The 13,422-nt window shown below is 39.0% G+C and overlaps 1 protein-coding gene across 3 annotated transcripts in view; it reads right to left on the bottom strand.

Moving 5' to 3' along the window:
• Positions 1 to 357: 357 nt before the first annotated feature.
• Positions 358 to 13,422, bottom strand: part of KCNC1 (potassium voltage-gated channel subfamily C member 1) — a 248,865-nt gene continuing 235,800 nt past the window's right edge. The window contains exons 3-5 of one of the 3 annotated variants that reach the window (XM_060261761.1): positions 4,088 to 4,276; positions 3,168 to 3,237; positions 358 to 903 (exon numbers count right to left, since the gene is read on the bottom strand). In XM_060261761.1, coding sequence (XP_060117744.1) covers positions 3,197 to 3,237; positions 4,088 to 4,276 — 230 coding nt within the window. In that variant the 3' untranslated portion in view covers positions 358 to 903; positions 3,168 to 3,196. Of the gene's footprint in view, positions 1,771 to 3,167; positions 3,238 to 4,087; positions 4,277 to 13,422 lie in introns of all 3 variants that reach the window. The other 2 variants (XM_060261760.1, XM_060261762.1) reach the window with 2 other exon arrangements.

Genomic DNA, 13,422 nt, shown 5'->3' with positions numbered 1-13,422 from the left:
TAAATTGCATACAATGCCATTGTCTTGTTTCTTAAACTTTGAGACCAGTTTATATTTGAATAGTTTCCCGATTGTGCAGTTTCCTCTACTGCAAGTCTCAGCTTTTTTTTAACCCACCTTTTTGTTAAATTCATTAATAATTACTTAATATGAACACTTTGTCATGAAGGGTCTTCACATTGGAGCTATACACCAATAAAATACAACATAACCAGAGCTGGAAAATAAATCTAAACCAGCTGTTACCATCAGGTCCAAGAGTGGTCCCATGTTTCACAAGCATGCCAACAAAAACAGACAAGAAAAGAAGGCTGTTTGTACATTTTACACAGTTCTAGTTGAATGCAACGTTCTTGATTTCATGTCAGTGTGATGAATTTATGAAGGCATGGTCAATATGACCAGCCTGATTGCACTTTAAAAACCATTAATTCTTTTTTTCTCTTGTATACAAAAAGAAGCAATCAATAGCAAAGGAATGTACTTTTTAGAACATTTACATTTTGGCTACTACAATGTATGTAAAAGTAAAGAGCTTTGAAAGAAAATAGATCACTTTGCCTTCCCCCCCCCCTCCCTTTAAAGTTACTCATACAATTGCAGAGGTTTTTTTTTCTTCATGCAATTCATGCTATGGAACAACAAAAAAATATTCTACCATTTGTTACATTTTGGCCATAGAAAAAGCCTGCATCTCTATTTATATCTCTGAAAACACAATCATCCTGCAAACTTGCATGGAGTGAGATTACTTTGTCCAAAGGAGGAGGTCTTCTATGCCCGTACAGTTCCACCCAGACGTTTATAAGCCATCATTGTCCATCTCCTTCTCTCCATGTCAAGTCACTTTGACTGCCTCTGTTGGCATATATTTAGCAATGACAGGCCTTTCTTTGCAAAGATCTGCATGTAAAGAATATAATCAATACTTGAGCTTCTCTCCTGTGTTTTTCAAATCAAGCTGGGTGTTTTAAAGGAAGGAGGACTAAGATAGAAAGAGCTACATGCAGCGGCAGCCAGTTTTCTTCTCCACCAGTACTTTCTCCCATGCAGTCAGCCAGCCAGCTAGAGACCTCACTACAGTGTATCTGAGTATTGCTTTCAACTTAGAATAGGTGCCCATGCAAAGTTTCATCCTACTGCACATGTTTTGCTCAAGCTTCTGCAGGGTTCCTATGGCTCAAAATTATCCTGAGAAAAGCAAAATCTTCAATCGTTGGCAAGTTTCAGCATCGGACTAAATGCCTAAGCCTTTCCATAAAAGCTAGCAGATCCACCATTAGCCAGGAAAAGGTTGTACTAGTATGATGCACCACTAGAGTAAACTACATGGTGCATCTACCTTATTGTCTTATGTACCAATATCATGCAGTGTTATGGCCCACCAAAGCTGCTAGTGCCCACCCATAATCATTTCAGCTCTACCAAAGGATATTATCAATATAAGTTTTACTAGCGCCAGTAGTAACACCATCCCCATGAGATGCTACCAAGAGACATGACATCTTCAAGCTTCATCATCTGTCTTACATGTGAAAATGAATAGGCTAATTAAAAATAATTATTTTCTTTTTTTATTATTATCATGATGATGATGATGATTACTTAGACCATTCTCTGCTGCTGATCCATGCTACAAAATGGATGGGAGGGGAGACCAAGAATGTCTTGTTGGGCTAGCAGAACTGTAGGGTGCAGACTTTGAGGATAATACTACTCCTTTTCCACTTATGTGAGCTTTGCTGTTAAGGTTCTGTGACATTTCATAACCTTTGTTTAAAAGGGAAAAAAATGCAAAAATATGGCATAGGATCAACAACAGAATGGTCAACAAGGTAGCCAGTTCAGTAGCATCCTCATGCTTTGACATGCCAAGAGTAGTATCCCTTGCAACATAATCATGTGAAAAAACAGCAACAACAAAATCCTTTCACTCAGACAGACACATCCTGTTGTAATGTAGGCAGTGTCCTAAAGCAATTGTAAAAATTACAGGCAAATCAATATTCAGAAAACAGACCTCTCCCTCAGATGCCTTTTAATTTTAAAAAAGCATGAACCAAAAGACGTTTATTCTGTTGCTATAGAGATACTACTCAGTTTATAGCATTTTTGCATGCATTCTTTTCCTTCCCCCTCTGCCAGTTTTTAGACATGCACAAAAAAAAGCTCAGCAAGTTATAGACACAATTACACAATCTATGAAATGAAATTCAGTTGGAACGCTTAAGATGCTTTCTATGTATTTTTTTTCCAAACAGGCCAACAATATGCTGACTTTTATTATTTCTTTAGCCAGCTGGCCTTACTTTTCAGTCAACAGGCAGAGCCTGGTACTGCTGAAGTGCATCATGGGAACTGCACAGCTTTCATTCCCAAAAGGTGCCATTTTCCAGCAGTGTCACAATGCACAGAAGCAAGAACCGTTAAAAGGCTCGTTGAATGAAAATGGCCAACCTATCCAATACAGATATAAAACACTTTGCTACAAAGGTCAATTTTAGCAGATACTTTCACATGAAAGTACAGTGATCCTACCCTTTCTTATCAATAATATTTGAAATTATAATTGCATATGCGCTATTTCTACAATTGGCATTTATCCTATATTTTTTCCCATCATGCAACATAACATGGGGCTTCAGTAGATTATTGTTCTGTGCCATTGCAGACTTGTCAGTTTGTTAATATACAGTGTTACATTCTATAGCTACAGGCCAAAATTCAGAGGGAGTGCCCCCCCCCCCCAACTCAGCATGAGCAGGAGCTACCCCATTCTCTGCGCTGACGAGCAAATTCCACTGAACATTCAGCACCTGCCCACATGAAGCTCCGTGGGCAGCCGGGAGCCTCTGTATGCATGCTGTAATGATCAGGGTATACTTAGCTGAAGTTACACATGTTTCAGATATCCAAATGTGTACTGTTTAATCTTATTGGATATATTTTAAGCGACTTGTGTTGTCATCACTGGTTTAGCAGCATAGATAAGCCATGGCCTGCTATTTTGAAGGGAAAAAGGTAACTTTTATTTGAATAACAAGTGTGTCCAAAACTGTCATAAAAGCAGAGTCAAATTATTTAGAGAGATCAGCAACAGGCAATAGTAACAAAAGTTAATGATGGTAAATATAGATAACGATGGGAGAAAAAAAGGGGTAACATACTCCCTCCTCATGGGTGGTGGCCATTCCATTCATTTATGCTGCTGCTTGTGCTGGAGTTTTAACTTGAGTGCTGTATAAAGAAAAAGGGGGCCAAATAATGATTTTAATATGCCTGCTTCTTCCAAATAGCTGCTGTTAATGGACTACTCCAATAGACGTGTCTCCCACACGTCTTGTGAAGAAGCTGCAATTGTTTAAAATGCTGCTGACTATAGATACTTATTGAAAACAAGCAAACATGAAAGACCCAAATATTTGATGTGATAGCACATGATGTTGTTTTAGCTTTCTTCTTAATTCAGTGGTTCCCAGACTTGGTTACTGGTACCCTTAAGGGCACATGGGTACTTGCTAGGGTACATGTTTTTAAAAACTTGTAATTATGCATTCTATTTTTTATAAGTTCACCTCCGGTGAAGATTCCTACCACATCCAAAATTCTGTTTAGCTTGCTGGTACCTCCCCTTCTCTGTTAGCCACACAAGGAAATGGGATAAAGAAGAAAACAGCGGCAAAAACTAAGCAATGAAGTTTGTGGCAACAGGATCATAGCAGCCCAGAACGGCAATGACTGGAAGGAAGGAAGCTTCAGTATGAGCCACACTGAAGCTAAGATAATGCATGTGTGAGCATGTTCTTGGTTACCTGTTAGATTATGTTATTTGCAAAGGGTACACAAATTAAAGAGCATGGGAACCACTGTAACTAGCCCCAAGCAACTGATTACTGACTTGAAATGGAGGCATCAAGTTATTTTTAGTACAAGAATGTAGTAACTTATACAAGTTTACTACTTGTCAGTAAAAATAAACATGATTCATGTGGCACCTTAATGGCTAATAAATTCTACTCCAGCATGTTTTCATGGGCTACAACTCTTAAGTTACTATCTACATGATTTCAGGACCTCATCTACATACCCTTTCTTATTCCTCCATCAGGCGGGCAGGGATATTCCCCGGTTGATAAGAGGAAGCAAGGTCCATATTTCTCCCGAGTGCCAGAACGGGTAAAGGGCAGTCCCTCATCAGGTGACATAGCCTGGTCTATGTGGGGACAGTCTTCATTTGCCAGCGCCGCCTTGGCCACCTCCCCATTCAGTTTCGAATCTTCAAACATACAAGCAGAATGCTATTGAAACACCAAGAATGATGAAATCTCTTGGTAGGATTTGACCGCTATGTTGGGAGACACATCAAGAAAAAAAGCAGCACGTTTGCCCTAGACACATTGGTAATGTGCAGTGGCATCCAAACAATTTTAAACAATTTTGTTTTATAAATAAAAAAAGTAAAAGGGGGAAACAGAATATTAGCTTGTTAGACACAGGGTAGCATTGGCTCCTAGCTCTTTGAGCAGAAGTCTGCAATTAGAAACATGGTTATATTTAGCATGACGTAAGATGGCACCCAAATTATTTGTTTCTCATGAAATTTCCTAAGACTCGCAGCACTTTGCAGACTGGCACTGATAATGATTTGGTTTGTGGTATCTGAGTATATGCTAGATATGCTGATTTATACCTTTTGCAATGCATTTCTTGAGAAATAATCCATACAGAAGTTGCTTCGGATTTGTTTCCATTTTGAAATACACAAAATGGTAGCACACATTTTAGACAGACAACATAGAGGACACAATGGAAATATGACTGCACAACATGGATTCCTTAATATAAAAATCCACTTGTTGATGTTGTCTTCAATGATAATACTTTTTTTCTTTGCCTTTTGCACAGACAGCACAGGGTACCACGTAACCAAGATAATTAAACAGCCAATGAGATTTGGAAATGAATGTACATTGCTAATGATGGAATGGTTTGTTAAATGTGTCCATTTTGATCCACATGTTTCTACGAGAACAGACATTTTTCTCTGTGTGACTTGCTTCACATTTTCAAAGCAATTTAAAGTGCTCTAACATTTTAAAGTGCAAGTTAGTATATTGAGAGAATATACTTGAAATATGGCACAGTTCAGTGGGGGATATTTGGCCAAGGTAGAATCACCAAGCATGAAGGGAACCCATTTACAAGGACTATGGTTTTGTTTTTGTTTTGTTGCAGTATTCAAACCCTCGGTTGCACAATGCTTATTACATAAATATAGTTGGGTGGCCATGGCAGATGAACTTACAAGTTAAACAAAAGGGAGAATGGATAGAACAAATCTGTATCTAAATGTTCATTGTGACTTTCTCAAGACAGTTTGTAGTTTTCATTGACTCACCAAGCGATTTTTAAAATCAGTCCAATGTAATGGAAGAAAACATCTAATCATCAAAGGTATTACAAATGGAATAATTAATCAGTTTTGGCTCTTTAGAATTTGTAAGTTATAATAGACATATAAACATTCTGTGATGTTTATGGATATAGACAACACAGGAAGACTTTTTGCTAGATCCCTTTCCTTCTTTGTTACAAATAGCTGTAAAACCAATACAAGGCAACTCTGCATTTTCCATTTGGTGAGGGGAGATGGCACTGGTATCTTGGAAAAGAACTTTTTCTTCATGAATTCTCATAGTTTAGCATCTGCCATAGTGAATGCTAATCACATGCAATTGCTATTGCCCGTGGTGGGGACCAAATAGAGAAATAAGAAGGGTGTTGTGAAATACTAACAACTGATGGTGCATGAATTCCACATTCAAAGTAAGACTATTATGCAGATGTTCAAAAGTAGTCTTGTTTCATGCATCTTTTCCCATCTTGTCTCCTCCAGGTAAAATACTTACTTTCCTAGAAAGGAAGGATTTTTGAAAAACCACAATGCTAAAATAACTTTATAGACACATGATTAAAATTAACAAGATGGATTGATGGACAAATCAGCTATTATTGTTTTTTCATCACTCCTTTTGCAGGTTAGGACCAGAAAGGCAAAAATAATGTGGAAATGAAAACATTGCATTGTGCTGCATCTGCAGAGCCTTATCAGGTCATGCTGCCATGTGATTCTTAGCTTCTGTACTGGATCCCTCTAATACAAGCAGGTTTAGGCTGTTGTGCACTAACAGGCCCAGCAGCCTGATCTTGTAAAGCCCTATCTGTAATTGAACTCTGCTAAATACAGAATCAAATAGAAAGTTATGCTGAGCCCCATTCATCAATTGTATGTATGGTACTAATAATGAAATAGATAGTGAAGATAATTCTTGGGTGTTAATGTTGTTTTCAAAGTGAAAAGTGGCTCTGGACTTTTGTAAAATTTGTATGCTCATGAAGTTATTTCCCTTACTTAAGAAGCATATGATATGGTTTATGGGCCTTCCACAAAACCTTTACAAAAGCAGGACTTTTTGAGCAAGAATGCACAGGAACATAGTTCCAGCTGGCTTGGTCTCAGGGGATATGGCCTAATATGCAAATGAGTTCCTGCTGGACTTTTTCCTTTAAAAAAGCCCTGTGTGAAACAATGGTGATGTCAGGGGGTGTGGTCTAATATGCAAATGAGTTCCCGCTGGGCGTTTTCTACAAAAAAAAGCCCTGTACAAAAGTAAATCAAAATGCTCCAGAAACACGTAATCCATAATTTTATCACAGATAATGTTTACCCCACTCAAGCACAACATTATAGGCAAGAAAACTGACCAGCATACTGAGGTGGAGATATCTAAAGAGCCTCTTGCTACCTTTAGCTTCCACACAGATGGAGAAAGTTTGATAGGAAGGCACAAACACTTGTGCATTCCCACTAGGCTTACATGTAGAGGTGATGTGGCCGTGTGTATGGGTGATTCATCTGTTTAGGGTTGCCAAGTCCAATTCAAGAAATATCTGGGGACTTTGGGGGTGGAGCCAGGAGCAAGGTTGTGAAAAGCATATTGAACTCCAAAGGGAGTTCTGGCCATCACATTTAAAGGGGACCGCACATCCATTGGAAATAATGGATAGGAGCACCTTTTTTGGGGGCTCGTAGAACTAAATTCCCTGGTCCAATCCTTTTGAAACCTGGAGGGTATTTTGGGGAGAGGAACTGAATACTTTGCTGAAAATCTGGTGCCTCTGTCTCAAAAAAGAAGTCCCCCCAGAGCACCAGATATCCGCAGATCAATTCACCATTATACCCTGTGGGAATTGGTCTCTATAGGGAATAATGGAGTGCCCAGCAGACATCCCCCCCACCGCTTTCTGATGACCCTGAAGCCTCCAAACTGGGGGAACCCTTGCCCCCACCTGGGGATTGGCAATCCTACATCTTTTCCTTACTCCTCAAAATGAGAAGAGGAGATCATACAAATTAGCTGTACACACAACCATTTCACAAGTTATATAGGAAGTAATCATTCACTTTCCTCATTATGCAAAGAAAAAGGACTGTTTAGGTAGATATACTCTCTAGGCCAAGGTTTCCCAAACTTTTCCCTCCCGTGGCCCAGTCCTTTCCCCGTGGTCTGGGCAGAGGACGCTCAGGGAGCAATATAGAGACTGTGTGCCAGCCAGGAGCTTTCCCCGCCCTCTCTGATGTTTCTGAACATCAGAGGGGGACGGGGGCGGGCTTCTGGCCAGCACACAGCCTCAGTGTCACTCTCTAATCGTCCTCTGGGTGGACGAGCTTTCCCTGCCTTCGCTGATGTTTCCAAACATCAGAGAGGGATGAGAGAGGGCTTCTGGTCTGTAGTGCTTTCTGAGTGCTACAGGCAGTGGTGACATGGGGGGCAGAAGCTGGAGCACAGTGCCGAAGATAAATAGAGAATGGAGGGGGGTGGGGCTGTTGGGCTGCCCCTTGTGACCCAATATTGAGGCTTGCATGGTCTGGTACTGGGTCGTGACCTTGCATATGGGAAACACTGCTCTAGGCCATTAGATGGGGGTAAATGCCTTGAACTTTGCTCACCCAGGTTGTAAACTGGAACATTTGGTAGCAGGCAAATGAGTTCAGGTCACAATGGAGTTGCATTACCACACTATGACACTTAATGCGTGCAACACAAGGCTTCAACTCTGTACAACAGTTAATTTACAGATGAGTAATTTCCCTGTGATTATGCACTACTTTGCAAATGATTATCTGTATTCACTTGGAATCTAGGCCAAGTAGAGCTTGGAGGGGCATAGCTTCTTATCTCCCTTGCAGAGCCACAGATTGGATGGTTTTAAAAGGAGGTTAGACAGATTCATGGAGGATAAACCCATCAATAGTTACTGGCCATGATAGCTAAAGTGAATCTCTATAAGTAGATGCAGCAAACTTGTGAATGACCATGCTAGGGGCTGCAACAAGAGAAGCATTAAATACCTGTTTGTCTGCCTTCCAGGGCAGCTGTTTGTGTGCTAAGTGAGCTAGAATGCTAGATGACATGGACCAACAGTTTGATTCAGCAGGGCTCTTCTTATGTTCTTAGCTGTAAAGGGAATTTTTTGTTGGTGTTTTGAGGCATATGTGGAGAAGTTTAGATGGGGACTTATGATGGGGGGGGGGGGCAATTGTATGGCACTCTAATTACAAGTTCTTCTAGATCTCAGAATTTTATTCAAATGACCAGAAATACATATTTAATTCAATGGAAATTAAATAGGTGCAGGATATGTCTATGCCTTACCCTGCCTGAAATATTATGATTATGGACTTGCCGTATCTGAAGGAACAAGTTCTCAGGATGGCAAGTATTTATTGTTTTGTTATATCTCGATAATGAAAAAAAATGCACTACTGTACCAAATTTACAGGCTAATAATGCTGTGTAAAAGTTTAGGATTGAAGTGCTAGAATGTGTCAAATAAGAATTTAGTTAGATAAGTGGAATCATCTATTACATAAACTTTTATCAAGAGAATGTTCATGATCATGAATAGTCCTTGTCGCTGCATTTGCTTAACTAAAATGAATTTTTTTTTCTTTTGGTAATAAGCAAAGCTATTAATTCCCCTCCAGAAGGTGAAATGTACCTTGCAGAGTCTCTGTTGAACTTGTTTGTCCATACAGGTCAAAGTTTGGCACACTTGACAGCAGAAAAATGAATGCAGGTTAAAATGGAGCTGTATCACCACACTATAACACATAATATGTGCCACACAAGCCTTGGAATCTGTGCCACAACCAAGTTTTGTTAATTACTTCATAGTACTGGAATTTAATTAAAATATGCTAAAATAAAATTTAGATTATTTATCAGCTTGAAGAATAATGTACTTTCTTCCTATACCAAGTGAAATTATTTGAGCCACAACTCTACAAATGTCTCCATTGGTTTCATTGTGTTTCATTCTATTCAGTAATTCCTGCTGAATTGGTTTCAGTTTACAAAAAAACCCCAAGGAACTATAAAAAGATGATGATACTGGATTTATATCCCGCCCTCCATTCCGAATCTCAGAGTCTTAGAGTGGCTCACAATCTCCTTTATTTTCCTCCCCCACAACAGACACTCTGTGAGGTGGGTGGGGCTAAGAGGACTCCCACAACAGCTGCCCTTTCAAGGACAACCTCTGCCAGAGCTATGGCTGACCCAAGGCCATTCCAGCAGATGCAAGTGGAGGAGTGGGAAATCAAACCCAGTTCTCCCAGATAAGAGTCCGCACACTTAACCATTACACCAAACTGAGGATGAAGCACTCTCAACATCTGAGGAAACCCATTACACCAAACTGAGGAAATGAAGCATGCTCAACATCTGGCTGTGCATCAGAATTTTATTGCATGTTTCTTATATGAGATTTTGTATCTGAAATTTGTGTTCTGCACAGCTTTTCTACTGCCTCTAAAGTACATGCTATGCTAGACGTGTCTTGGTTATTCACTTGCTGAAAATAGCATGACCATACTAATCACAGACACTAATATGCCTGTCTCATGAAAGAGTAAATGTTGACAGGCAGCATAGTTCTGCACTTGTGATGTGTCCCCTTAATAACCGTTATGCTGTCATTACACATTGCCAGGGAATATCAAGTTTGTTTGTTTTTTTAAAAAAACCTAATCACATGAACAAGGCAAATCATATGGGTCTTTCCTAAATGATCATTGCCTGACTAGGTGGATTGTGTAATTAACCTGGCCCACCTGATTGCTTTATTCACACATGTTCATAGCAGGCACCATGGAGCTACTATGGATAAGAGTCTGTATGCATATATTATGACTTTCATCTTCCACAAAGACATCTACATTCTGGGTCTCTGATTACAGGTTCATTTACAGACCTTATTGACAAGAGCCATATGTAAAGACTTCCAGTCCAAAATTCAAGTTGTATCTGAACTCACTTTAGAGTTATTGGGAAGCATACAGCTCTTAGTTGGTAAACTCAGTTCCCATAGCAGGGTATGCTAAATTATTGACAGGGTTTTCCTTTGATATGTATTAATTTTCTTAATGGATTATTTTTCAAAAGTGGGGGAGAGCAGAATATAAATTGAAGAAATAAAAATAAATAAAAATTAAAACTGTTCACACACAATTGAGGGGCAGTTCTTTCCCTATCCATTTTAAAATAGAAATATTGAACCCACTGTCTACATAGCATAATCATAAATAGTTTAAAAGTTAATTTAACAGAAGTTTTATCTGGCTCTTGTGAAGTACAACACTGTAAACTTATGAGGACTTTATTGTTTATGTAATTTTCCCCACTTTTAAATAAATTCATACATGGTACAAAATGTAAAACCATTGGAGATTAAAGGCCATAAACCTAATGTTTAGACTTGGATTGAAAGGATGCAGTTTATTTACTCTCTTCCAAGTAACTGAGGAATCTGCTCTGATGGTATCAAGTTTGCTTTGTTGGACCTCTCACTTAGCAGAAGAAAGTCATTAAATGCAACCCAAAAGTTACCTGTTGGATACTTTTGATTATTCTCCAAGATTCAATTTGTAAAAAATAAAGTGTTTTCAGGCAGGATCCAATTCAACAAAAGATCCATTTGGTTTCTGCACCAAACCATGCTTGGTTATGGACATCAGATATTTATGGCATGCCAGAGGCCTAGGTGGGATTCAGAAAGGTAGAATCCCAGGCTCGGTAGAGAGCTTTGGAATGTTGGCAATACATTCCAGTATTCAGCACAGAAAGTTTTACAAGTAAGTTCTATTGAGGTCAATGGGACTCAATCTCAAATAAACATTTAAGGATGGGGTGCCAGAACACAAAGACTACATTTACCTTAAACTATAATAACAGAGAAGAATTACAGTAAACCACAGACAATTAATGGTGAAATGACAACATGACAGCTTGGAGAGGTTATGAATGTAAATACAGTCTGAAGAGTTAGAGTATGACAAAAGCTATGGTATGGTGTAAGTGATTTTGAAACCAGGAGTAAAATACTTTTAAAGCCAGTATGTTTTTGAAATCTTCTGCTGGAGGGCAATGCAAATTGAGTTGTTTTCCATGCAGAGAGTACTAAAGAGTGCAACTTAGCCAATTAGTGCCATGTTGCGTCAAGTACTTACTTTTTCTTTTGGCATTAATACCTTTAGCACCAGGTTTTGTGTGTCACAACCTCAATGGAGTTTACCTACAGTCTGTGACATCCCATGTGGTTTTGGATTTACCCAACTGTATTTTAATGTCCTCTGCTGCCCAACATGGAGCTCAGGTTGATGGGAATTGAAGAAAAACTTCAGAATATAAAATGTGACAGTCTGTAACATATATAAGTTGCAAGCAACATACAGTAATAAAAAATAGTGAGAAAGAGAGAAAAGAGAGAAGAACATGAAGAACATATAAAGGAATTCATTTGTTCCTACATAGCAACTGAGTTGAGTTTTGGCTGTTCCAAAATTACAGTTTTGAATGCTATATACTTTTTTGTTGAATCAGTGGTATCTTTAAAACAAAAAATTTAAATAATAGTTATAACTGCATTATTGTCTATTTTAAAATGCACTTTGATGTCAACTTCATACCAATAGACTTTATGCTGGTAGAATTTATCTTAACATGCTAAACCCAGAGGCCCTTAAACCCAACCTACCTGTGAGTATTTACTCACCAAAGTGCTGGACTGGATCCCTCCAGGCAGTGTAGGTCTCAATAAAGGTACTTCAGGGAATAATCTCTCACAAACCTTATTGACCAGACCAACACTGTGACCTCCCTCCTAGACAATACCACCATTTAGAGGCACTGTTACTTGGAGTGAGGTGACATGTTGGTTTACTGACATCTGAAGACAAGGGGTCAAAATGAGCATGTGAAGGTCAGGCAGTCTTTCTTTAACAGATGACTCTGGAAAGGTGCAATAGTGCAATCCTGAAAAAATGTTGCTCCCAGAAGCACTTTTCTTTCAAAAATGTACCTCAGAATTAGAGGTGGTCTTGCAGTACTTATAACTCTCACTCACAGTTGCATTGTACTTATGAAATCAAGCTAAAGCCATAGTACTTTCATAGCAGGATGCTATAGTCAAAGCACATGTCAGATTAACTTGGATTGTTTCAGCATACTAATCACTACAGTCAGAAGAGTCATTGCAATAGCCACCTCTCATAACCACTACTTAAGAGTTTATAGCACCACACTCTAAGTTTAGTTCTTAGACAATAGAGATGATGGTATGATGATCTATAGATAATGGGATGTATGCGTCCATGGAGCAGAGATGAATGCAAAATACTATGACAACAGGAATGTTTTGGTGTTAGGAAAGCAGTTCAGAAAGAATTGGCTGAAGTTCAGAAAGAATTGGCTGAAGTTTACATCAGCTACTAAAGAGAAAAATACATGCCAGAGATCTGGAGCCATATCACTGATATTTTTTATAGTTGTGAACATTGGTCATAATTTGCTGTAGGAATAATCTAAAAACAGACATAATAGACCTAAGATTAAAACTGTATTTTTTTGTTTTCCCATCTGCAGAAAAGGGAAGTGATATAAATGTGTTCCAAGCAGAGGTCATTTTGTAGAAAAATAGGTGGTGGAGCTCATCCAGGGATTGTTATGCAGCTGCACATACTTTTCAATGGACAAGGAGGTGGAACTCTCAAAAGGAGGAGGAGGAACTCTCAGAAAGGTTCAGGAGCTGTGCTCCTGTGAGCTCCCACTGAATCGGAGGCCTGGTTCCAAGGATTCATTACGCTAAGCTGTGAAGAGTTCAAATAATTGTAAAAGCAAGAGTTGAAACCATGTGTCACATTCATTGACAGCTGATGAAATTAGTCACCATAGTCAGGTGCATAGAAGCTTACACAATGAAGGTCAGATGACACCATGAGATGTTTGTAGGACATCTAGCTATGGATGATAGTTTAGTTTGGGGCGAATAATCTGGGAAGCTATGAAAACTCAAGGATTT

Source organism: Heteronotia binoei, chromosome 21 (assembly GCF_032191835.1).
Source record: "Heteronotia binoei isolate CCM8104 ecotype False Entrance Well chromosome 21, APGP_CSIRO_Hbin_v1, whole genome shotgun sequence".
NCBI lineage: Eukaryota > Metazoa > Chordata > Lepidosauria > Squamata > Gekkonidae > Heteronotia > Heteronotia binoei.
The sequence above is the reverse complement of the archived record's forward strand: the minus strand, read 5'-3'. Positions and strand labels throughout refer to the sequence as shown.